This window comes from Cajanus cajan, chromosome 5 (assembly GCF_000230855.2).
Source record: "Cajanus cajan strain Asha chromosome 5, NIPB_CcT2T_4, whole genome shotgun sequence".
NCBI classification, from domain to species: domain Eukaryota; kingdom Viridiplantae; phylum Streptophyta; class Magnoliopsida; order Fabales; family Fabaceae; genus Cajanus; species Cajanus cajan.
The window spans coordinates 461,833-488,627 of NC_138521.1; the positions used below are offsets into that span (position 1 = coordinate 461,833).

The 26,795-nt window shown below is 31.6% G+C and overlaps 3 protein-coding genes across 4 annotated transcripts; all 3 read right to left on the reverse strand.

The window, feature by feature from the left end:
* Positions 1-2,611: 2,611 nt before the first annotated feature.
* DWF5 (Ergosterol biosynthesis ERG4/ERG24 family) lies at positions 2,612-7,161 on the reverse strand. Its single transcript, XM_020370761.2, has 14 exons — positions 7,017-7,161; positions 6,777-6,922; positions 6,491-6,713; positions 6,342-6,397; positions 6,167-6,269; positions 6,006-6,071; positions 5,676-5,789; positions 5,089-5,215; positions 4,550-4,650; positions 4,261-4,386; positions 4,056-4,120; positions 3,629-3,710; positions 3,473-3,555; positions 2,612-2,962 (listed from the first exon to the last, which is right to left on the reverse strand). Exons 2-14 carry the CDS (start codon positions 6,905-6,907, stop codon positions 2,896-2,898), a joined length of 1,344 nt encoding a protein of 447 aa, XP_020226350.1. The 5' UTR covers positions 6,908-6,922; positions 7,017-7,161; the 3' UTR covers positions 2,612-2,895.
* Positions 7,162-14,277: 7,116 nt separating this feature from the next.
* Positions 14,278-20,509, reverse strand: LOC109807859 (protein SHOU4). Of its 2 annotated transcripts, none has more exons than XM_020370535.3 (5): positions 20,279-20,509; positions 18,635-19,588; positions 18,185-18,340; positions 14,751-14,962; positions 14,278-14,670 (listed from the first exon to the last, which is right to left on the reverse strand). In XM_020370535.3, the coding sequence occupies exons 2-5, from the start codon at positions 19,508-19,510 to the stop codon at positions 14,478-14,480; spliced, it is 1,437 nt and encodes a 478-aa protein (XP_020226124.1). In that variant the 5' UTR covers positions 19,511-19,588; positions 20,279-20,509; the 3' UTR covers positions 14,278-14,477. The 2 variants fall into 2 exon arrangements, with proteins under 2 accessions (XP_020226124.1, XP_082930798.1); XM_083074672.1 differs by lacking the exon at positions 20,279-20,509 and adding an exon at positions 19,782-20,209.
* Positions 20,510-25,422: 4,913 nt separating this feature from the next.
* LOC109809817 (ylmG homolog protein 1-2, chloroplastic) lies at positions 25,423-26,381 on the reverse strand. Its single transcript, XM_020373217.3, has 2 exons — positions 25,684-26,381; positions 25,423-25,606 (listed from the first exon to the last, which is right to left on the reverse strand). Exon 1 carries the CDS (start codon positions 26,311-26,313, stop codon positions 25,687-25,689), a length of 627 nt encoding a protein of 208 aa, XP_020228806.1. The 5' UTR covers positions 26,314-26,381; the 3' UTR covers positions 25,423-25,606; positions 25,684-25,686.
* Between the last annotated feature and the right edge of the window lie 414 nt (positions 26,382-26,795).

Consider the following 26,795-nt stretch of genomic DNA (forward strand, 5'->3'; position numbering starts at 1 on the left):
AATATCTGTTGACATAAAAAATATAAAAATTTCAATGAATTATTTTGAATACTGAATTTTGTGAGATTTTTTTAGTATAATTTAAAATCTCTAGCATTTAGAACTTTTTTCCCCTTTTATTTATACTATTTCTTTCTCTCTTTTTTTTTCCTCACTTTTCTTTCTTCTCTCTCATATTTTTTCTTCTTCTTCTCTCTCACCATTCTCTCACCATTCTGACTACTTTTTCTTTTCTTTTCTTCTCTATCTCATTTTTTATTTTATTTTTGTTCATCTCTCTAATTTGTCTCATTTTCTTTTTTTTTTCTCATATTCTTTTTTCTATCTTTCTGTCTAGCTTTTCTTTCTTTCTTTTCTATCTCTCTTTCTTTTTCTTATTCATCTCTTCTCTCATTTATCACTTCTTTTTCTCATATTTATTTTTTATTTATCAATGAATGTATAATTTATCAATATATTTTTTAATTATTAAATATTTAAAATAATTTTTGTATTATTAAATATTATATATTGTTAATTTTTTAAATTTATTAAAATTTAAGTATTTATTTTTAATAAAATTTAATATTGAAATATAAAATTTGGAAACATATACTGAAAAAACTTTGTACTTTGTAGGTCATGGTAATAATCCTTGAAATGAAAACCATAATTTTAAATTAGTGGATGAATATTTATTTTTAATATTACCAATTAATGAGGAACATAATTTTAAACATATTGTTTAGATTCAACTACATGAAAAAGAATATGTCAATACATTGAGTGCTAGTATAACTTTAGATACGTGAAAAAATATTAGTCAAAAGAACATTAAAATTAATTATCTGTCAAAAGATTAAAAAATTATGTTGATTTTATTTTTCTTTACTATTTATGTTATATTTTTTTATTAAATCTTATAGTATTGCAAATCCATTTTTTCTTATAAAATCCATAATTTTTTTTAAAATTTTATAATATAAATCCATTAAAATTTGAATTACAAAATTTTGATAAAAATTCAAGTTTTAAAAGTCTTTTAAAAAAATATTAAAAGTCACGATATCCTTACAAAATCTTTTAAAATTTATTAAATTCTACGAGACTTTTTCATACTAAAATTGTTATTTAAAATCTCAATCTAATACACTCCCTTCATTGATATTTTCAAGAAATATCATTTAATTTATTATATGAATTTAGTAAATAGATGTTGACGTAAGAAATAGATTACCCTATCTTTCCCCTAATATTTGACAATTTTTTACTTCTATTTAATTATATTATAAAATGAATTAATGGTAAATAGTAATGTATCAAAATATAAGGGAATAAGATTATAGACTTTACACTCATGTTACATTTTTATTAAATTAACGTCAAATATTAATTTCATTAGCATTAATTGAAATTGTATTTTTGCTATGCTTATGGGCACAATAAATTATAAATTTATATAATATTTATTGATGGACATGTTTAAAAAACTAATGATGGTAATGTTTGGTTTTAGGTTGAGAGGCAATAGACGCGGCAACTCGGTATTGCTTTTGCGTCATTTGGCCTCTTTGACATGAATTGTCTGTTATGCATCAGATAGAGATATCATTCCAAAGACGCACTTAATTCACTGCAGTAGCATTATTTATGTCTTATAGAAACCGTACTTTTTCCATGTTACTTTATATCACACAGCAGAAAGAATGTTTGGATCAGCTTTTTAATTTTGCCATTTATTAGAGGGACTGTTCCAGCTGTAAGGAATTTCACCCACAAGGAGAGGGACTTCTCAACTTCACAATACATTATGGTGGATACCTCTGTTTCTAGCTTCTACCCGGATTCAGTATCTTAAATATGTTATGTTGGCGTACATTGTCTATCATATCAGGCCATTACATAATACTAAGCAAACAGAGAGAAATAAAATAAAATAAAACAATGTATGAAAAATGAACTTTTCCTTTGTTCCGCATATAAAATCAACCTTAAACTTTCAAGCCTATATTTTGATATTTGTGCTGTGGAGTGTTACTACTTACTAGATACTATTAAGGCCGGTTTAGTGGTAGTAATGAAGGAAAGAATTGTTATAAATGCATAAAAAAATTGAATTATTGCTAGGAATCCTCTTTAAAATAAATCTAGGTCAAAGTGATGGTACCTACACAACTTTCCAGGAGTTTCATTTTGTGCTCATTTTTTCCCTCACCCTTTTCTTATTTCGAAAACTAATTTCCTAATTTGTTAAAATAGTTTTCAAAATGTAAAATAAAAAGGATAAAGAGAAGGAAAGAAAAAAGATTGCTAAAGGGAGAATAAATAACTCTCATGCGCTCCAATGTTTGAATGCATATTCGCTTCTTCCACTACAATTTCACTCAACAAACCTAAAGATCCCTCAACAACACTCAAGAACTAATTGAATAACTATAACTAGATAAAACTATCTGCAATTTAAACTTGTGTAATCTAAGTTTGAATAGACTTTTATTAACCCAAAAAAAAAAAATAGCCCTGTGCTCCATCTATTAAAATGTATATAAAATATGTTTACGCAACCTACCTTCACATGCTCCCGCAAAAGTAAAAAACTTAAATTGTACCAATACACCTTTCTCAGAAGTCATTAGCAGCCAGAAAGAGACGATTTTGACTTCATAGATAAAGAAATGAACACAGCTGAAGCCAAAATCGAGTGGCGACATTAGCTTAAAAAATCTGGTTCAATAATTAATTTGTTCTGGGCGAAAGTCTACGTAACCAAGCAAAAGCGGTAAATAACATAAAGCTACAGATGGCGTCCTTAGTTTTCAGATGGGCATAAAAGCCAAGACCAAGTGGTACTGGAATGATTCTTTAAGGTACATTGCCGCAATAATCATTCTTCAGTATATTCCAGACAAGCCATCGTCAGTACATTCCTGGAATGATTCTGTAAGGTACCTTGTCGCAATATAACTTCCAGAACTTGCCATACCTGCGTGCAATAGTGAAAATTTTCAACTTCGTTCTTCAACTGGAGCTGATCCAGAACTACAGAATATTCCAAACTTTTGGTAATGAAAAGTTCAACTCGATTCTATGATAAATAAAATATTGGCTTTGAAGAACTATTCTTTTTATTTTTCATAATCGTGCTGCTTTTAGAAAATATTTTTTATGGCAATACGAATTGGAAACATAAGACATTTTTTTGTTAAATTTCTGTTTTAGACTTTTAGTAGCACAGCACTACCATGCGAAGTTGAGATGGTCTCAATATTTTATTGCTGTATACTGTGATTTGCAAACATTAGAAGCAGTCTAATTGGGCTACCAGTATGTCGTTGATTTCATTTTGATTAAAAAAAAAATATGCCTATTTATCCGACCAATAAGTTGTAACTCAAAAGAAAACCGTTTGTAGCCATAGATGAAGCTTAAGAGGGCATGCTGAATAGAAAAATGCTCAACATCAATAGATAAAATCATAGAAATGAATGCTTACTTGGATCTGCATCGATCATCGTCTCGTTTTGCTCGATCAAAGAGAAGAATGGTAAGAAATATCACGTAGAAGTAAGGCAAAAACTGCAAGGGAAAAAAGATCAAGTTAACATTGCTCTCCAAACTTCAAATTGTACAAACTAAAAGGGACACTTACATGATTGAAAAGAGCCGGGACTGTCCAGAAGAAAGCAGCTAATATTTCAGGGACATAATGAAAATGACGAGATAATCCCCACCTGCAGGTACCACAGTAAAAGTGAATTGATTATTTTTAAGGCAGAATTTTTGTTCTAAGCAAACATTACGTCAGATTATGCCAATTTAGAAATTAAAAGCCACCTCTGGTTAACAAATAACATTCATATAAGAATCTAAACTACCAATATAAACTTTACAGAATTATGATATATTTTAAATCAAATTTCTGGAATCAAGCCCAACAAGTGGTGAGCACAAACTCCTCCCTTAATCAGGGAACAGGAGGCAGCCAGGAAAGTATGGTCTCAGCTTTTCAATAATCACTACTCTCTAGCATTAATTACCACAATTTTGTGTTTACATAAATTTAAATGAAGACTTACCATCCAGAGGTTAAAAGAAGGCTTCTTTTAGTTTCCCCAGCAGTAGTAGTATATGAGGCCTCTATCTGCAAATTTATTTTTATTATGTCTATAGCTTGTGCAAATCTACTAGCAAGTATTTTGGTTAGCATTCAAATCTGACATACATTCTATAGAATATAAACTCCAAATGAAAATTTACACAGAAAGTACTATGTATTTACACCTTTGATGGAGCTTTTCCCCAGACCGTGCATTTTCCATTTGTCCTACGAAATTCTTGCCTTTGCCTGTCACAGTCATAGTTGATGTATATGCAAAGAATGCCAGCTACTAAAATTGTGACTGCTAGCTGTAAGACAGGAATAGAAAATTTCAGAAAAATTGGGACATGAAAAAGATTAAAAATAAGAAAAACTCTGGTGGTCACTCCACTATCAGCTCTAACTTCATTCTTGTTCCTACACCACCACTGAACTACAACATGAGTCACACAAACAGGATGGGGATGGTACCTGGGTGCCAAGATATACAGGATGGTTGACAAGGTACATTCCAGGAGATGTATACACTGATGGAACCCACACCAAGCAACCCCAGCAAATATAAAATCCAGCTGCCAGATTTAAGTGCTATAAGATTTAGTAAGACAATAAAGAAGTTAAAAAGCAACATGTATAATGAATTTAGCAATAATGTATGCCATCAAAGATATAATATTAATAACCTATGCAAACTATTGAAGTCAAATTTTTTTCTTATCAGAAAAAGTCTTCAATGGATAGTTGCAACTTACAATACTCCCAAATATTGTTCTTTCTAATTTAGTAACCACACTTCAAAAGTACAAAACAGTCGAACAAAGGGAAAGAACAGGTACACACAACAGATACAATAATAGAGCTTCAAAAGTACAAAATAGTATGGCAAAGGAAAAGAACAGGTATGTCCAATAGAAACAAGAATAGAGCTTCAAAAGTACAAAATAATAGAACAAAGGGAAAGAATAGGTATGTCAAAATCCAATAGAAATAAGAATCGAACATATGCAAACCTCGATCATGTGCAATATCCATTGTGTTCCAATATCCAGCTTCCCACCAGAAAAACTTGGTAATGTATACCAGCATTAATGCAGTATTTACAAGCATTGAGTCAGCTACTTTTCCATTTTCTTCATACTGTTAAGACAAGAGAAGACAAACATTAGAAAGATTAACTGAGGGAGGAAGCATCACGAAATAAATTTATGGAAAAAAAATGTGTTCCTGATTCATCTAGTATTGAATCCATCAGGACCATCACAACATTCTCATGATGGTAGTAAGTCGGTACCATCAGGGCAACCAACCAAGTCCAACTACATAAAGATGAATATGTTACATATCAATATCATATATTGAACCACATCAAAAGACAACTATATTCAAAAGTAGAGATGGTTCTGAGCTTCTGTAAAGCTTGCTCTGCCAACTACCAAGGCCCCAGGCTCAAGCTATTTCTACAAGTGTCAGCAATTAATCCAGACTTGCTGAGTAAACCAACTAAATGTTGGACAGCACAATCACCAAACCTGCAGATGATATAAGCAGATACTTGGCTTCAACATTTATACAAAGAATAAATAGTTTGAGACTCAACCTGCTTTATGCAGTAGGTCAATGCAAGAACAGCCCATGACATCATTCCGAATCTGCAGTTTGTGAAAACTTTTATGTCAAAATATTTTCCTATGCGTGGATAGAGCTCCATACCCTGCAAGGATGACAAGATATTAATCCTCGAAAGGCATGAAACCATCAAGTGACATAGAATCAGTCCATGGAGATTTATCAAGTGACATATGCATACTTTTCTCATCATTCATTTTATTCTTTTACAATCTTTTGAATTTCAATGCAAAATAAACAATTAAACAGAGACCTTGGTGCAACACTGTTTAGCGAAAGTAAAAGGCAAAGATTAGTTTACCCAGTAAAAATCAATGATTATGTTTCCAGAAGAGCCTGAATCTGTGGAAGATGGTGCCAAATGACCCTAGCAAGTAGCAAACATAACCCAAGTGAGTAATTTGGTTGTAAATTAATACGAAAGAAATAGTTTATAATTTGGGGCATTTTTTGGTGTCTCACTTTTATGTATAAGAAAACACAGAAGACAAAGCTCCCGAAGATAAGCGCTGAAAATATTTCCCCCAAACGATCATAAACAATAGTGGGGTCGAAAATCTCAAACCTGAAAAATGCACAAGAGAAATCAGCATTGAGCCTGAGGTGTAAAAAATGGCAAACAAGTTGAAAGGCTTACCACCAAAGGGCAATATAAGTAACCAAGGTGACTAAATAAGCTGCGACACCATTTGCCTGAAGAATGGAAAGGAGAAAGTGTGTTATAATAAATAATAATAATAATAATAATAATAATAATAAAATGAAAGGCATGTGAGTTGAATTGACCTTGTAGACAGGGCGGTGGCCGGTTGGGGAAATAGGGCCGTAAACGGTGTTGCCGGGGAGAAGAAGCTGAAGCGCTGCTTCAAAAGCAGCGTAGATGGCGATGATTTTGCAAGCAGTGGCAGTGGGCTTGGGCCATATAAGTAGGAAGCCCTGTAGCCCGTTTTGGCTCAAGTAATCAAAGGTTTGGAGAAGAGATCCATGAGCAAGTGTCATGGTGTACCATCTGCATGCGTTTCGGATCAGAATAGATCTACAATGAAATCATAGGGTTCATCAGATTACTTACAAGAGAATGACAAATGGAGGACAGAGTGTGAGGAGAGAAATCATGGAAGCATAGGTGACGAGGGGAGAGTGAACTGTGTCAGTGTCTCTCTTGCTCGATTTCGACTTGGAACCACCAGGCTGCACCGCCATCTCTTTTCTCTCTGTCTGCAAATCACAATTCACAATTCACAATTCACAATTCAGAACTCAGAATTCAGAATCAGAATCAGATCCTCTCTCGCTCAGAGTCAGAGACGACCTTAACATGTACTATCTATCACTCACTCTTTGCCCTCCCACCACGCACACTCCCTTAGATTTTTTTTTTTTTCATTTTTTATGCCTTAACATTCAATAAAATCATGCAATAACATTTTAATTCAGGATAAATTTATTTTAGTTTTTTTTATTTTAATTTTTTTTTTTTTTAACGAACAGTGCTATATTTCTTTTTTCTCATATTTGATCACCCATAAATTCAGGTTTTGCCTGAAAAATTAATTGAGTTTTTTTTCTTCTTTATTTTGCATAAATTCAGTTTTTCTTTCTTTCTTTTGCCAAATTCAGGTTAGGTAATTAGTAATGGTAGTCAAACGCCCATTCTAATAAGATTGGGTGGTCAAACTTGATCAAAAATTTTAATAAACAAACTAGATTATCATATGAATATAAGCAAATGAGAAACAAATGTGCTCTTTTGAAAAAAGATTGGCAACTGTGGACAAACTCAAGGGAAAGAGTTGGATGGGATCATGTTTCACAGACTATTGCAGCAACTGAAGAGTGGTGACAACACAAGATTAATGTAATTTTATTTCAATTTTAAGTTATATATCCATTTTTTTTATTTATTTGATTTCTTAAATATTAAGGGAATTGAATTTTTAATTATAGGAATATCCTGAAGACACAAAGTTTAAAGTTTACCTGAGATGGAGATTCTTTTTAAGGATACTGTGGCTACTGGCCATAATGCATGGGCACCATCTGAAGACTTGAACAAGAAGGTGAAAGAATGTATATAATTGATTTTTCATATTTTATTATTAAATTTTTTTATAAATTAAAATTAGATAAATGGGGATTATATTTTTTTTATATTTATTATTATTATTATTATTATATATAATTCCATTTTAAAAAATATTTAATATTTTTAAAAAATTTATTTTATTTCCAATCAAGATTTAATTTTAATTTTTAAAATTAAATCACATTTTATAAGTATTTAAATAATAATACGTCTAAATACTTTAAAATAGTAATAGTGTTTGTCAACATATATATTTAAATATAGTAACTTATTAAACTTTAAACGGTTAAAATATTAATTATTATTATATAAGAATTTATTAAATAAAATTTTAATTAAGTTATTTGTCTAAGCGGACCGTTAGTCTAAATAGACTTCTTTTTTAAAAATCTACTTTTACTTACTAAACAAAAGAAGAAAAGAGTAGAAAAAAAAAGTCTGGAGTACAAGAAAATAAAATAAAAATAAAAATTGTTTGATAAAAGGAAAAAAGAGTGAAAATTGATTATTTTTACCAATAATTTTGTTTAAAAATAAATAAATATAATATTCATAATAAATTTAATTTAAAATATAAATGAAAATTGTTTTTATTATTATATTTATTTATTATTATTATTTTTACTTAATTATATATATAACATAATCACCTTTTTATTTAAAATATAATAAATAAAAATTATATTCGTTATTTATTATTTTTTGACTAACTTTTCAGAGAAAATTTTTTGATGTGGGTCCCACAACATTTCCACACTTCTCCTTTTAACTCTCTTTTATTAAACAACACTCATTTTTAACTTTCACTTGCTACTTTTCTCTTTCCTACTCTTCTCCTCTATTTTTCTTTTTCCAAACATACCCTTAATATTTATTTCTTCGTTATTAAATTTGTAATCTAATCATTGCTTAACATCCAATAAATGATGTATTAATTCATATTTAATAATTAAATAATAATTTGTTTTGTAAAATATTATTTGGTTCATTTATTATTATTAGTATTATTAAATGTAATAAATAATGTTTTTTGGTTCATTAAAAAATTAGGTAAATTGACCAAATCTGCAAGAAAATGAGGTTCATTAGTCCAACAATATCAATTCTTCACAACTAAACAATTTATACATCCTTTTAATATTCACAATATTTTTAGGATTAAAAATAATTTTTTCTTTTGAACCTAGCTAAATAAATGTAAAAAAAAAATTAAATTTTTTAGATAAAATTGACACTTATCAATACATACCTATCTTTATTATAGAATATATACTATTTTATAAAATATTTTTTAAAACTATGTCTAACAATTATACACCATAGTTTTAAAAATTACATTTTATAATTTGAAAGTAAACAAATTTGATCACAATCAATCATATATTGAAAAATCAACAAGTATTGATACATTAGAAAATCAACAAACATCTTTAAAAATTAACGGACACCTTCATAAAAATCAAAAACTTACAAATTAACAGACATTTTGACAAAATTTACAAAATTTTTTGTTTTAGGTGGCTAATTATCAAAGATACCAATTCATGTTAAGTATAAGTTGTATTAAATAAATTTTAAAAAATATTAATTTGTACCTTATATAATATAGAGAATGGCAAAGATAAAGTGAGAAAATAATATTTAAAGAATGCTAGAATTGGTAGTAGAACAATAAAGTTATCGATGAGTAGGAATGACAAATAAACTTGTATTCATGGGTAGTATCCGAATTCTTTTTGACTTTAAAGGGAAATACTCGATTTGATCAGATACGAATACGGATAAAACTCGAAATATTAAATCAGGAACAAGGATAAATATATACTTACCCATTCTCGGTTTAATACTTGTCTTCGATTTGATTATTTTAAAGAATTTTAATATTTAAGAATTAGTGTTTCTAAAGTTAAGATAAAAATATTGTGTTTTTTTTGCAAAAAATATTTAATTAATTTTTTACGAGTATAAGTACGAGTACTCGTATACCCTATATCTGACGGGGATGGAGATGAGATGAAAATTACATACTTATCAAGTATCGGAGGCAAGGATGTGGATGGGTTTGAATAACGGGGATGAGAACGGGTATTATGAAACTCGGACCCGTCCGGCCCTATTGTCATGCCTACGATAAGATGTAAATGCCTTAGTTATTGAAGGTAGGAATCAAGAAAGAAGAATTTTTAAAAAATTGATTAACAAAGAATGCTATAATAATATAAAGGTGTTCATTCATTTGAATATCATATTTACACATTATAAACTCTTAAATATGAGAATTGAGCTAAACATCTATCAAATTACATTTTATTATTGACTAATAATTACAAATTGTAAAAATTTAAAATAATAATGGCTAAAAACTTAATTTGGTCCCTTATAATATTTGTTTATTTCAATTTAGTCTTACTTTAATTTTTGGTTTTAATTTGGTCCCTAATAATTTAAATTATTGCAATGTCGGACTTCCGTCCAAATTATTTAGACGGAGTTAACTGTTGGTCACGTGGATGACACGTGGATGCATAGGTGGATGCAAATTTTTTTTAATGGACCGTTCTGATTCTAGAATGCCAAACACAAACGGTGGATGATTATAGTCAGTGACGGATCCAGAAATTTTAGATCGTGGAGACAGTACTTGTTCATATATTTGTAATATTAAAAATTTCATATAATTTTTAAAACTATATATATATATTACAATTATTTTTTACAAGTTTTTATATCTACAATTATGATTAAGGATGAAAATAAACTAGGTCAGATTATGATATATTATAATTTAACAGATTTAAACCTAATTTTCATTAAAAATACATGTTATAAATATGATATATTTATCTGTCATAGACATTTTTTAAAATGTTTGGTTAGAACTACAATCTTAAAAATCTACTTAATAATAATTTAACACTAATAAAAATATAAAAATAAATATGTTAAATCTTATAAAAATCAAGTTTAATTTATTTATCATATAAAGATGTTTTTTATATGTGATATAAATTTTTACAATTTTGATTTTTTTTATCAACATATACAATAAATAGAAAGCACAAAAGTTTGACAAATATGAGATAAATGAATAACTCCTCGAAATTTATATTTTATACATACGATAATTTAAATAAATATATATATATATATATATATATATATTAGATTATAATTTTTATTCTTTAAATATATTATTTTTTAGATAAAAAAATTTGTGTATGTGTAAATGGTTTTTTTGCAATCTTTGAACCACATTGTTGCATTGTGTGGAGTGGTTGGCGTTCTGGAACAACCTGTTCTGAACCCAGAATGACTCGTTTTGGGAACCAGAACGACCCGTTCTGATTTAAGAACGTCTCGTTCTGATTTCAGAACGTCTCGTTCTGATGCACTCGTTGGTGTTAAATATTGCAACTGAAACGGGCCATTCCAGATGCAAAATTTACACACCATGAGTGCAACCAGAACGGATAGTTCCGGTTTCAGAACGGGTCATTCTGGTTCCAGATGCATAAAAAAATTTGGCATCTACCTATGCATCTACGTGGCATCCACGTGACCAACAATTAACTCGGTCTAAATAATTTGGACGAAAGTCCGACATTGCAATAATTTAAATTATTAGGAACTAAATTGAAACCAAAAATTAAAATAGGACTAAATTGAAACAAACAAATATTATAAAGGACCAAATTAGATTTTTAGCCAATAATAATTGAACTTAGCTTATGTTGATCTAAGTTAGGAATAACAAATAAATTTGTACTCGTAGATAATGTTCAAACTCGTCCAAACTTTTATGAAAAATAGTCCATTTAATAAATTATTGAAATGAAAATGGATATATAGTTACTTTTCCTATACCTGTCTCATCTCCATATTCTCACTTTAAGTTTATAGAAACTTAATTTACTTTTTTTTATTTATAAAATTTACTTAAAACTTATGTAATTTTTAATCTATTTTAAATTTATACTGAATAAAATTTAATTAATATGATTTTATAATTATTACTCTGTATTAGAATTCTTATTTTCTAAACCTTTTACAATAAAATTATTTAATTAATTTTTAAATAAATATAGGATAGATACACATATACTCAATACTTAACAAAAATAAAAATAAAATACAAAACAAGTATTGAAAATGAAAATAAATATAAAGTACGTACTTAAAAGAGAAAGATATTGAAAATAGGCATCCACTTCGCTCGTTGACCCCTTCCTAATCTAAGTTCATGTAATTAAATTACCCTCGCATTCAATCTAAATTTATTAGAAGGTTAAATGCCTCAATTTAAATAGTTTTTCCTCGTTTGTAAAATTTTATCTGTTAATTATTATGTTTATAACATAAAATGTTTATTATTCTCTCTATTTTTTTTATTAATAAATTTTAGTTAAATCTGAAAATGGCTATACAACAATGCACCATAGGCTTATAAGTTATAACCAAGTAACTAAGCATTGATTTTTTTTGTATTTCTTTTATTTTTTTTTTATTTTGTAGATAGATGATAAGTTTATATCAGGACAAAGTTTGACTCATGTAAGGTCTGACCACCAGTCACCTTTTTTTTTAAGGTACTTAATAAATTTTAATAATAAACTTATGATTTAAGCTCTTTGTTTCTTTTTTGAGTTACTGTTAAAATATGTTTTTTATCTCAATTTATTTGTTACCTTATCGTAGTAATATCAATAATTGGCAAAAAAGTATACTAACAATATATATTTTTTCAATAATACCTTATTTATCGATATTTTAACTTACAATTCATTAATTAGTTTTTATTATTTATCTAACTACCATGTTAATAAATTGAATTGCTCCACTATTGTGATGTTTTATATTATTTTCACTTTCATTCAATTCTAACATCCATCTTATTTGTATGTTTTATTTTTATTTTTATATGATTATCGACACTAATAGATGCCCTGTATAATAATAGTATGTGTAATAATAGAATCATTTTGTCATCATTCCTCGGCGTTGCTGCCGATAAATACTTATATCGTAAAGTTTGCGAATCCAACGTGAAAGGAAGATCAAGAGTGATGGGAAAGTAAAATTTGACTAAAACAGACACATCTTATGTTATTAACAAGTGTTTGAACGTTGAAACAACTTGATACAGCTTGAGCTTGTTACAGATATTTATATTTATTATGAGCAATAGAAAGTATAAGAAATGAAGCAGCTAGTGTGGTTGCGGGTTAAGGATGAGAAGAGAATCAGAGCTCGTTTTGACGTTGTGTTTGTTTGTTCTGCGACAAGGTCCTCTCCTTCACATTGTGCACTGTTTCCGCTGCTGCTTTAGCGGCATCCCCGACGGTATCTATGCTTTTTGCCACAGCTTCCTTCACCACCTCTCCTCCTCTCACGCCTTGTCCTTCATTGCCTCTTCTAAAGCTTTTTCAAATAACATAACATGATTTCACATTATATATATACACACTACTTGTTTTAGCCTTAAATTGAAGCTAGTTTTACTTACTCTATATTTGGACGAAAGAAATGAGTGAGAAGGCCCTTAAAAGTGCGAGCAATATTTGAAGAAAAAAGTGCTGAATAGGCAGGGTAAGCAGTTCTGAGTTTCTCCCACTCCCACAAAGATGCTTTCTTCCTCTCCTCTTCTTCATCTCCATTAGTAACAGAGAAGCACATCAATACCAACACCAACACCATCATGGACACGCCGACTTTATCCATCTCATTACCATTCCAAAACCATGTGACATGAGATTTATTTGGGAGTATTGCGCTTCGCCAGGGTACACGTCACTCCACAAGCTACCCCTACTCAACACGTACCTTTTCTTTCTTACTCTGTCTTCTATGCATTACACGTTTCACTTACCCCATTTCCCCCCTTCTATTTTATATTAATAGCATACGTACATATCATCATAAATCATTAGGTAGTCTTATATATCATGAAAGTGTTGCTATCCCCTCGTACCCAATCCACACACATGGCGGTCCAAACCCATCTCCTTTTGGAATTTGGGTCATGCTAAAATATCTTATAGCTGCTCAAATGAATAAATAATTTTTGTTTTAATTTGATGATAACGCAAGAAACTAATGCCATATTATTTAGTCAATACCATATAATGAAAGTTACCAATACCGTGGGAAAGATAACCCATAAGTACAACATTCTTCGATGATTTTTCCTGATAAATTCATTTGAAAGAAAAGATAAAATTGAGAGAAAGCAAACCATGCACCTCATAGAACTCCTTTACTTTTAATATTCACTTTCAAATGCATTGCAAGATAGAAAAGGGATTAAATTCGTATGATGTCAGCAAATCAGTTATTGGTTAATTCAATCTTTTATCAGCAGTTTAGCACCACCTAATTAACAAATCGTGTATGATAGATTCCATTGACACATTCAAACAGCAAACGTTGTTTGGAATACACAAAACTTCTCACTATATGAAACCACGTCCATTAGAAAGGTATAAAATCCTTAGGAAAAATAAACGAATAAGAATTTTCATTAGCTATACAACAAACTAGAGTTGAGTGTGGGGGAAAAAGAAATCACCATGTCAATGGCAGAATCATCACACTTACCAACAACACGTATATGCTTACAAAATACAAACAACAACCACCACCACCATCATTTTTGGACATTTCTTTAAAGAAGAATACCTAGGAGGATGACTACACTGGAATGACATCAATCTTTGACGTATCTTCACATCTCAAAACAACACCCTCAAGGCTAGCAGGAAATATACATTTGGCCCATTGGCATCCTGTAGTCAAAGGCTCAGGCGGAGGGACAATCATAAGCACATTGTCATTTCTTTGAACAACTCCCATTACACTAACCGTGCTACCTTCTTTGATGTACCTACAAAAACATCAATGACAGTTTCACAAGGATATCCTCAAGTATCCCAACTTTATTTTCTAGAAGATAAAGTACATTACCCTTCTTTTAATTGCATTATGCGATCATCGCTAGAAAGTTTTCTCTCTGCCAACCATCGAAGAAACTCGGGGGACATGTCTTTGTTGGCCGGATTAACATCAATAACAATGGAATCATCGACATAAGGTGTCACCCTTGCACCATAGCCTGTTTTAACCAATGCTCTCAATCCAGATTGGAAATCAGATATGTAAAAGTCCACCACATGCCTCTGCATTAAAATGCAAGGTAAATGAATATAAAAACTTGAAGCTTCATATGTTATCCAAAACACATGATTAGCATGCTGATACAGTCTAGCCACATTAAGGAAGAGATAAATTGGAGCGAGAAGAGTGTTTGGGGGGAGGGGGGGGGGGGGGGGGTGGGGGGGTGAAAGGATCAAAACATTTTAACTTCTGAAAATTAAAAATCCAAACAGTTTGTAGTTTTGTCCTCTCAAAAGAATATAATTAGTATTTGATCCCCAACATGAAATTCTTGTGAAATCCCCCATCATGTAAAAACAGTTCGAACGAGGATAGCGAGAAGCTTAATTTGACTAATTTACAATCCAATCCATATAGGTATACGCACCAGCATGACGATATGCCTATTAAGAGTAATAGAATATTCTTAATAGTCAAAGTGAAGATAAATTCCATCGTAAATAGCCCACGCCACCAAATTCATCGATCAGAAGCAAGAAGGTACATTCAGTGTTAGAAGGGAACTGACAAAAAGTTTTTCTTCAGTCACTTACAATTACTGTTTATACTTTTTCTGGCTTCAAAAGAAGGCTAGATGGAACTATAGAGAAATAGTATCATAACAAAGTTTTTTCCTTTCAATAACTTCAAATAGATGGTGCAAGAAGCTCCAAGAAACCAAATTTTAGCATTACAAGAGTCATTTCAGCTTCAGGGTTTCCTTTCAGTTAGAGCTCAATTCCCACTGGACTCACCAATGTTTGATGAGTGTTATGGAGCATTAATTTGTTACCATCTCCATTGATAGTTTTATTACAACGCAAATAAGTTAGAGTCAAACCTCAAGCAAAGAGTTCTTTAGGTGCTTGTCGTGTTGTTCCCTTATTAAAATATGGCATGTACATCATTTTCACTGATCATTGCCATCTCCTCATCCCTCTTCTTCCCCTTTGCTACTATTCCAACTCTTTGTGAAAGCACTTGGAGTTTGAGACATAGCCCAACACCATAATGTTAAGGCTTACGCAACACAAATCTCTCACCTTGGTTCAACTGCTCTGAAGCACTTGAAAAACCTGGTTGATTCCCTTCACAATAGTAGGAGCCATAGGCTCTAATCCTTTTTGTGTTGGAGAACTAGTCAAAGAAGATGTTAGTATGTGTTATTGTCTTCAGCAATCATTAGTTGTGTCTCCTTCCTTTCCTGGCCCCTAATTAGAATGTATCATTTGTCATTGTCGCTAGACGAAATGGTCATATGGTTATCATCATAGTTATCAATCCCAGATAGAGGCATAAAGCAGTCAGTTCCAAAAATATTATTAGCAGGGTAGTGGCAAGCAAGATGATCGTTATTTTAAATATTATACTACAAACTATATAATATACACAACATATACAAAAGCTAAACCAAAAAAATGACCCAAAAAGAAATTCATGATAAATAATAAGTCACAGTTTACACACAATCACTATCAACCTAGGATCAATAAGAACATAGGAATGAAGTCAAAAAATGAAAAATAATAATGAAGTTAATAGAAAAAAAACAGAACACGTTAGTTAAAAATTAGGAGAAAAAGGGAACACAGACCTGTAAAGCACGAAGGTCAAAATGTAAAAAACAAAGGTGACTTTTGTCAGTTTTGGGTGAATGACAGGGGAGGAAGGGTTTTGAACCCTATAATATTTCTGAAGCAAAAACATTCTGGAAACTAGTTTTAAGAATGTTGTTAAAAGCTCTGGAAACTAGTTTCCGATACATCTGCAACAACCTACAATAAAAAAAGTGAAACACACTGGAGAAGACAACATTGGTGAAGGAGAGGAGCGAGGAAATGTTGAGAGAAAGGGAGAGGATGAGACAGGGGGGGTGTTCCAATGAGAGGGAATGAGGGAGGGATGTTCGTAAAGGGGAGGGAAGGAGAAGGGGGAGGAGCATTTTGAGTATTTTAAAACTTACAAAGGAGGGGTGTAATGAGAAAAAGGGGATGCAAAGAGAAACAGTCCTGCCTTAATTGGGTCACCCTAGCCCACTTTAATTGCAGCATCTTTGAGCTGCATCAATTATTGCCTTGATAGGGTGTGTTTAGTCCCACATCACCTAAAGACAACTTAAATAGTGCTTTTAAAGCTCAGATAATCCTCGCCTTACAAATCAAATTTGTGGGACTAAGTTAGACCCTAGACTCAAATCCCAAGAGGAAGTACAACTACTTCATGGGTTACCCATCCAAACATGCCTTTTTGCAGGGACAGTGGTTAGTCTATTCTTGTATTCTGCATGTGAAAGTCATTCATGTGTATCCTAAAGTATATTAACAGAGCTCCTACAAGAGGTTTACTTATGAAGGTGCATAGATAAAGAGATAATCATAAATTCCAATTAGGCGTGCTCTCCTACTTGTAAACAATCCTGTTTACTGGAATTGTGTACTCAATAGGGGTAATAATAGTATGATATAGCCAGGAAGAATAAGAAGCAAAATGCGGTCACAAGATCAAGCACAAAAGAAAAACACCAAGCCATGGCTTCATCTGCTTGCTAGCTCCTTTGAATGAAACAACTTTTGGGAGAACTTCAATTTAGAAAGGTTTTGCAAAATTCAAATGACACTTATATGTTACAATTAAGTTGCTTTTCATATCACCTTCCAATCTAATTTTTGTGACAGGACAAAACACATCAAGGTATACCATCACTTCATCAAGGAAAAAATATTATTAGGGGATATGATCACTAACCTTGTTATCTCCAAGGGATCAAATGGCCAATGTCTTACCAGATCCCTCTGTACTCAAATAAGTTACTTAGGTAGCAAGCTTGGTTCATATAAATGATATTATCTATATGCTCAAGCTTTTGGGTGGGGTTGGATATGTAATTTCGCTTATAATTTAGTTTGGTGTCCAGGTTCATTGTACATAACTACATATAATTAGTTAGGTCCTAAAATCATGGTATAGAAGTTAATCAGTTCATATAATGTAACAAGGGAAACTGTGATCCATGTATTTATTATTAGAGTAATATATTTTCAGTGCTTGTGTTGTAATTCTACATATGGTTTGGTATCTTTATTGTTTATCTCTCAGCAGTTCATTTAAGTAAAGTATATTCAATTAGAAAGCACACTATCTAATTCACCTCCATGCTAAATACATATCAAGAAATCCTGAATATTTTTAAAATTTGAAAACTTGTCAATCTGAAAAGGGAAGACCGTACAGATAAATGCAATTACCTCAGCTGATCTAAGCCCCCATGTAAAACGGCGATGTTTTGGGTTTGCTGCTTTTGAATCCCATCCTCGATATTCATATAAGCTGGTGGATGTATATACACATCTAGGAACTTTTTGAAAGGAGGACTCTAATGGAACATTACCACAGGTCACCACCTTCAAAAGGTAGAATAAATTATTGGTCTGTTTCCCACAGTTAGGAATATATAACAACATAGACAAGAGGCAAGATGATACAATTCCATACAAGAGACACGAGCCAGCCATTCATGTCACTCATGTCTGTCAGATAAAAAGCAATATCGACCAAGCAATGGATGAATGAAGAAATGAATAACCAAAGCATGGGTCGTTTGGTGTGAGTGTGTGTTTGCAGGACTGTGTTTTTCCCATGGTTATTTGCTTAATTAATTGTATTATACATGCATGTGACAGTATTAAGTTACATACCCCAGAAACCTTCACAAATTGCCCATTCTTGGCAGTTCTAAGCTCTGCATCTGGATAACGAGAAATGAAACCAACAATGGCTTTCCTTCCAAAACAACTATTCCAAGTGAATAATGCAGCAACCGTACCAAAAAGTACTACGACAACAATGAGGAGAATGGCATTGCGGACTGCTCCAAGAATAAAACCGCCAGCAATGAACCCCATTATAAAAATCAGAATCACAGACCACAATATTGGCTTTGGGAAGTTCCTCCTGAAGGAATACTCGTCATCTAGGCTAAGAGTGGTTACAGCAGGATTGTGGGCTACAAAGGAACTATATGATTTCAGTGATCCAGTAGAATCTAATGGACCAGACACTTTCCTTGGAGCCCCAGATGAATTTAATGGGCCAGATGTAATAAGACCGGTCGTAGGAAGAACTGGGGGAATTGGACCAGAGTTTTGGCGGGTAACTCCACCAGATTGAGGGCCAGATGACTTCTTGACCGGTTCCCCATGTTTATTCAATGGACCAGAGTTGGTCTTTTTCATTGAGGCTGAAGCAGACATGCCTCCAGCAGATACATTACCAGATGTGATATAAACAGAGCGAGCTGCAGCATTTTGCATGATAGGTCCAGAGTGTGAAGCAGCACCTGCAAATGATCCTGTCCTGGAAGGAGCATTATTTAAGGGACCGGATTTTCTAGATTTAGAGCCATCCATGGGGATATCGAACATTTTTCCTAATTCTCCAGACTTCTTGATGTCACCACCAGTATAGGGCATGGCAACTGAGCTCATCGTCGGAGTCTTTTCTTTCGGCTGTTCAGGCCGGCCTGATACATACAAGCCATTGCTGAGCTGATGAGATGGGAATCTCGAACCCATCAGACTTTTTCAAAGCAGCCCAAAAGAGGCGTTATTAAGAAACAGGACCGGTTTGTTGAAGCGTTACTCAAAGCAATACTGCAAAACAGAGGAATGAAAAAGACAATTAAAATAGAATTTTAGCCATAATTCAAGACTCCGATGGATAGATATCCACATTCATCGAGAGAAGAAGCATCGAGAAAAAAAAAAAAAAACTTATTGAAAATGTTACAAAGAAAACCCATATTTTTCCTTAGTTGATACTTGATAATGCAGTGAGATAATTAACCTTGTATTGAATGAATTGAGCATGTGACTAAAGCAATGTGAGTGAATCAAGAAAAGGCTACAATAATAAGACTATGAGGGCCAAGGAAATATGAGAAACAGGATGTTTATAGATATTTGCTTGATCCATTGGAAGCAAATTTACATAAGGAAGTAAAAAGGCAAGGGTTGCATTGAGCTGTGCTAGTGAAACAGTGGGTGCATTTGTTCGTTGTTAATGGGAATTCCAACAGAATCCAGTGAAAGTCATAATATCAGTGGAAGTTAAACATAAAAGCAGTGTAGGCACTGAGTGTGTTTGAAAGGAATGGTGAAAAAGGAAAATTGAAGATAGGGTTAGTGGATCTATAGGAAAGATAAAGAGGGGAGCAATGGATCTCCCTCAAAATGCAAACTTGTTGGGAGATCCATCCATCGAGGTTGGCGTGAGTGAAGAAAAACAAAGTGTTATTGCAATGTGAGAGTGTGAATGAGAGAAGATCTGAAGAAAGTAAGTACCTCAAGAAAGAAGAGAATCAAAGAGAGTGGTGAAGACGCTGCTGAGTTTGAGATCCCATCTTCATAGAAGCAGTATCCGTCTCTCTATCTCTCTCTCTCTCTCTCTCTCTCTCTCTCTCTCTCTCTCTCTCTCTCACTTCACACTTCAAAACTTCACTTTCTCTCTCTCTCAACCAAAGCAAGTAACCACTATTATTAAAAGTTAAAACTCTCTCTCTTCAACAACTGGTAGGTTGTCTCGTCCCGCAAAAACCACCAAACCAAGCAACGTATAATTTATTTCCCAAATATCATTATTAACCCATCAACACACATACCTACTCTCTCTTTTCATTTCTTTTTTCTTATTCAAATCCTTTCACACATGTTAATAACAAATCCAACCAATATATATCAATTTTATGCCACTTATCAAAATTTATTTCTCCTAAACAATATGAGATTAATGAATATGCATTTCTAGTAAGGATCTTCCTTTTTTTTTTATCTATCTCTTCTAGTTCTTAAGATTTAGCTAAATAAATAATAATGATAGATGGAGTATAACATGGTGAATTGTGCTTTTAAAAATTTAGTAACATATGAAATAGAGAAGATATTTTTCTCTACATATAGACGGTAAGCAAACAGAAATAAATTTAGTATGATTTTTAGAACGATGGTTATAGAAATTATCAAAGTTATTATACACAGTCATTTGTATTTAGATGACATTTTAATATTTTTTTACTCTATTACCGATTCTTTTACAAAAAATTAACTACCAATTTCGTACTAATTACTAAAATTATTACTTTCTCTTTTAAATAATTAATTTCTAAAGTATTGAATATCCGTAGGTTTAAATATATTTCAATAAAATTCAGGAATTCATTTGAATAAATTTTTAATAGTAAAGGTTTAATTAACATAATTTTTAATACTTTTGTGTTCTTACTTTAAAGAAATATTTAAGAAAGAAAATAATACTACAAGGATTTGTTTGGATTAACATATAAACTAACTTCTAAATACCTTTATTGTTAAAAAAAATTACTAGTAATAGTTGAGAAGAATCGAGCTATTTTGTTCATTACCTAATCCCAGACAAACAAAAAAATCCCTCCGCTCCATCTCAAAAGAAAAGGCCCCTTTAAATGAGAAAAATAAAGAGTTGAGGTAAACCCCACAAACAAATTAAGCGTTTTTTTTTAAATTTTAACATAAAACGTTTATTATTATTTGTTTTTCTGAAGTGTACTTTCGATTTTTGATTATATATATGTATATACTTCGTTCTCGTGGATTTACTTGAAATATTTGGTTTCGTGCCCACCAGGATATTAGCGTTTTTGGTCCCTCGAAAACGTTTATTACTCTCGTTTCTTTGTCTTATACACGATGTAAACCGTTTGTACCAAATTAGACAATAAAAAATTTGGATAATTTTACACTCATCGGTGGAGCTTTATTCTATAAAGGCTATCATTTGGCATAAACAATTCAATTTGAGAAATATTTCTTTGGATTCTATATGGGATTTTCTTTGATAGCCAATTTTTTCATCGTGAAGCATATGTTTAAGTCAATAACAAATTATCGGAATAATTTTTTAATAAATCGTAAACCTAATAAAAAATTGTTACACTTCTATTGAAGTAAATATAGAAATTATTTAAATACAAGCCTATAAATAGTTATTTTACCGAAAATAAATTTTTATTTTCAGTAAAAAATCTTTTAAAAAAGTTTTAAACTTTAAACAGCTTCACATTCGTCATAAGATGTATATGCAAGATTGAGAGGCTTGTTAGATTATTGACAATGATAAATTTTCCATCTTTTTCAATTCCGCATCCTGCGAATAAAATAATATATACGGTGAGATACATAAACGTTTCTTTACTTACATTTTACATATATGAATGTAATTTTTGCTTAAACCACAAGAAAAACATTTTCAACCCGTGACGTGTGTGCATGTATATGCACTCATAATTAATAGTAATTTTAATTTAGTTAAAACTGATTTTGAAGTCGAATGATTATTTTTTATATTTCTTTATTACATGCAAAATCTGACCAAAATTGCTTTAACTAAAATTCAACTTTAGACTCTTAATTATTTAACACAAAATCATCAGCTCTTATTCCAACGTGGTTTTAAACTATATAATGTAAATTCAAACACATAAGATTTCAAATTTCATTTTTTTTTTTCACTTGCTAGAAAATTCAGTGCAATAGCTTTGTTACCCCAAAAAGCAAAAGTTGTTTTCAAAGTAATGAACATTCGTGGTACTTCGAATATAATGAGAAGTGAATGAGTTCTGGTACATTAAATATATCAATTTAATATTATTTCCACATCTTTGTAGTACATACCAACTGTAATGCAGGTATATATGATCTGTTTGCCATTACTTGCGCGCAAATGGTCAACAGTAATACCTACTCGGCTTAACACAAGGTCAGGTCAAGTATATAGTTCCAGATCAAATTTCAGCAACTATAATTGGAATATGGAAGGCACTATCTTTATCCTTTTACATTTCTTCTGATATATTGTGATTTTGGAGCTTAATTAGCTGCTTTCATAATCCAAGTAGCAATAATAGTAATAATAATCGCTATCGATAGTTGGAGCGTTGTAAATTTTTCGAATGCAATTGAACCCAAGTTAGTGGTTGCTGAAATTGTTCGCATTAGATGTAGGAGAAGGCCTACAAACAAGTTTGCGTATATCCAAAGACAGAAGTTTTTTGATTCTCAAGACATCATTTGTGCTTCTTGTTAATTGTTGGAGCAGATGCTTTTACTTGCTTAAATTATATTTATGCGCAAGTTGCCATTAAAAATGGAGTTTCATTTCGATATATAGTTACAACAGTATTATCCGATCGTTACGCCAAATGGAGTAAGATTTCGAGCATTACCTGTAGGAAGGTGTTTTAAAAAATTAAAAGGAACATGTATTTCACACTCATAAACCAGCGATACTAATACCCAAAAAGAACGTAAGATACTAAATAATTTGACAGTGAAAAAAAAAATCACAGAAAGCTCTAGTTAAAAGAGGTAATTAAATTGAAGATAACTCTGATTACAAATCGATGAAAACCATTAAAAGCTTCAATTGAAAATATTGGAATGATTTTGCTGCTGTTAAAAAAATATATCGATTGGCACATTAAAAATACCAACATGTAAAAATATACAGGACATGATAATGCTAAGATTATGGAGTGTCAAAATAAAAATAGATTGACAATACTGATGTTAACAATTAACAATATTCAATTTGCCTTTATATTAGGAAAAGAAAAAAAAAAACTCACGAAATACACAACTGCGCACTGAACAATTAATAAAGATTTTGAAATCTTGTTGGCTGGTCGATTGTCACAAGTAATTTCAAAGTCATGAAATTTCAATCCAAAAGCAGAATTGCATCTAAATGGCCCCGATAAAGAACTGGCTTTCGATATAACACAAGGACCTCATTTGATGTATATAACAAATCTTTACCTAATGAGAAAAGACTTTAGTTGTTGTCTGTCACTATTGTATTATGACTATTATCTAATTATATATAGCCAGATTATAAAAAGAAAAAGTTTTACCATCATAAATACCACCATTGAAAAATTTTAAACATTTTTAATTAGTCTAAAAAAATTAAACTTGAATCAAATGATGTTTTATTGACCATTAGGATAAGCCTATTGGTTGGGATAAAGGAGTTACAAAGATATGCAGAAAGACCTAAGTTCAATCTTCATCTTCATCGCTGTCTTTTTACAATCTTTTTTATAGATTAAAAAAAAATGATGTTATAACTTTTAATGAGTATGACCATAATTGTAAAACTCATACCGAAGGTTAACCTTGAGAAGGCTAAGTCAGCCGTCCAACCATGAGTTAGGTAGTTATTAGTCTAACCCAAAAACAATTAAATGATTTTAATTTAAAAAAACACTATAAAAAGGCAACGTATATATTTGATCTACATAACGAAACGTGGAATGTTTTCACATTCTAAAATCCATGATACAATCAAACAAGCAGCAAAAACTTTTTCCAGTCAAATAAATTTGCCTAGCTGAGCAAAAGTGCCATAGTGACTAGTGAGGAGAAGAATGAAATGAAGTTATCCTAAACTTTAAGAGGAGCACACTACAAAAGGTGAGGAGAAACTTTAGCAAGTATAAAAACACACACACACACAGAACAAGACGTGTGAAACTCTATAAAAATTAACATATTTAATAACTTCATAAAGAATTAAATTTTACCGATTCCAAATTTCAAATATTGCATTCGAAGTTATGATAAAATAAATAAGTTGTAATGACATTTTCAATTTTGGTTAAACAATTCCCTTATTTCCTATAATTGTATCAGTTTTAAGTTTTAGTCCTTTTACGAAAAAAAGTCAGTTTAACTACACAGCTTTTTGTAGCAGTTTATCACTATCAGAATTGTTATTGCAATAGATATCATAACTTAACTTTTATACATATGTAGGGGCCAAAACTTACAGCTTTCTCATATAGAAACTAAAACTTAAAATAACGATAACTATAGGAACCAAGAGAATAGTTTAACCATAAATTTTTAAATATCAACCCGAAAATAATTTCTTTGAAAGACTAATATAATATTATCATGAATTTCATAATTTCCTCTAAATTAAACCACATAATGAAAAATCTAATGCTGTAGAACTGATCACCAGTAACAGGTTATGGGCTCATTGCAATTGCAGACTAAAAAAGTTAGTGCCAAATTAAGAGGTGATTATATATTTCCTTTTTCTCCTAAAGAAAAGAAACTGACAGTGTGCCTGACAGGCTTGAGGTTGACATACAAAACTATTGAATGACAACTTAGAACAATGGTGATTCAGAAGTGGTTAGTTGAAGCATATTAGAAGGCTGTTACATGGTTAGTTAGACAATGTTATCTGGTTAGGATAAACTTATTGTAAAAGAAAAAACAAGGAAAATTGAAATAAACTTTTCCATAAACTAAAAAAAAAAAAAAAATTAGATAAGGTAGCAAGAGTGAGTTTATTCAAATTATTTAGTCCATATAATATATAGAGAAGCTTATTTCATTTTTGGTTAGAATTAGTTGAGAGAGTGCATAAATAAGTAGTAGAATTGGAATGGAATTTGCGCAGAGGAGATATTGAAATAATATGAATGAAAACAGAAGTAGTTAACTCAAAACAGTGAACTGAAAATGAAAGGCGAGGAGCATAAGTAGGAAACAAACATTGTATTGTATAACCTAATAGGCGAGGAGGTATGAGCGGAGGCAGAAGAAGAAAAGAGAAGCATGGTCCTAAGCGATAGAAAAAGAGAAAATGAGATAAAGATTGAAAGAGAATAAAAAGAAAGGGTGAGAAATAGAGCAAGTACCTTTCACATAGCAGTTTGGAGAATAGAGCCGAGAGTGCCTAAGACGGCGAAAGCGAGAAGAGGACTAACGTCGAGGGTGTCGAAAACGGGGGGAATGATGTTACGGAAGAGGTTGAGATAGGGATCGCATAGGTCTCGAATTGCGGAGAGAGGCTGGCGTTCCCAGGGGATGTTTGGGAACCAACTCAGCAAAACCCTAACCATCAAAACCCCGCTATATATGTCCAGCCACTTCCCCAGCCCCGCCGCCACCACCGTCAGCGGCGTGTTCAGGGCGCCGCTCGGCCGGTCCCGCAAAGAAGCGAAGAACAACGCACCCATCGTTGAAATGCTATTGCTATTGCTATAGCCACTCATACTCACTGGAATCGCTTTCAGCAACAACGCCGCCATTCCCAACAGCGTCGTCACCGTGCGAGTGGAGCCGCGCAGGATATCGCTTTGTGTGGACGCGATGACAGGTGGCGCTGCTCCATTGCAGTGGGACTTGAGACACACAGCTTGAGATTTGTATTTGAGGCTGACGGTAGAAGGAGACGGAGTTCGCGTGTGGTGGAATGGGTGGAAAGCAAGAAGACGCGTGCAGAGGGAGCTCTGCGAAGCCACGCCCACGAATGACGCCATCGCCATTTCCAAAGGTACAAGAGTTAGGGATTTGATAAAGCCGCAAGCAGAGGCAATCGCTTCTTCTAGATACACACTTTTTAACTTTTTATATAAACAAACAAATACTATTTCATTTCAGAATTCTATTTTTTATATTATAATTGTTCAATTCATATTAATATATTTGCCTATTATAAGATAATATATTTACCTTAACTCATTTTATATTTAGAAATGTTATGATCAAAATTTTGCTAGAACGATTTGAAAAGAAAAAAAAACATATCAAAACCTAAAAAAATTAAGGGTGAATTTTTCTTTTTTATTTGTTCTTAGTTTACATGTCATTTGAACCATTGATCATAAGAAAATTGAGATAATATCCATAGAATTTTAGATATTCAAACTTTATTATTATAATTATAATTATAATTATAATTTCGATGCATAAAAAAAATCACATGTCATTTCATTTTAGTAAAAGTGAATCCCTAATTATTATTCCA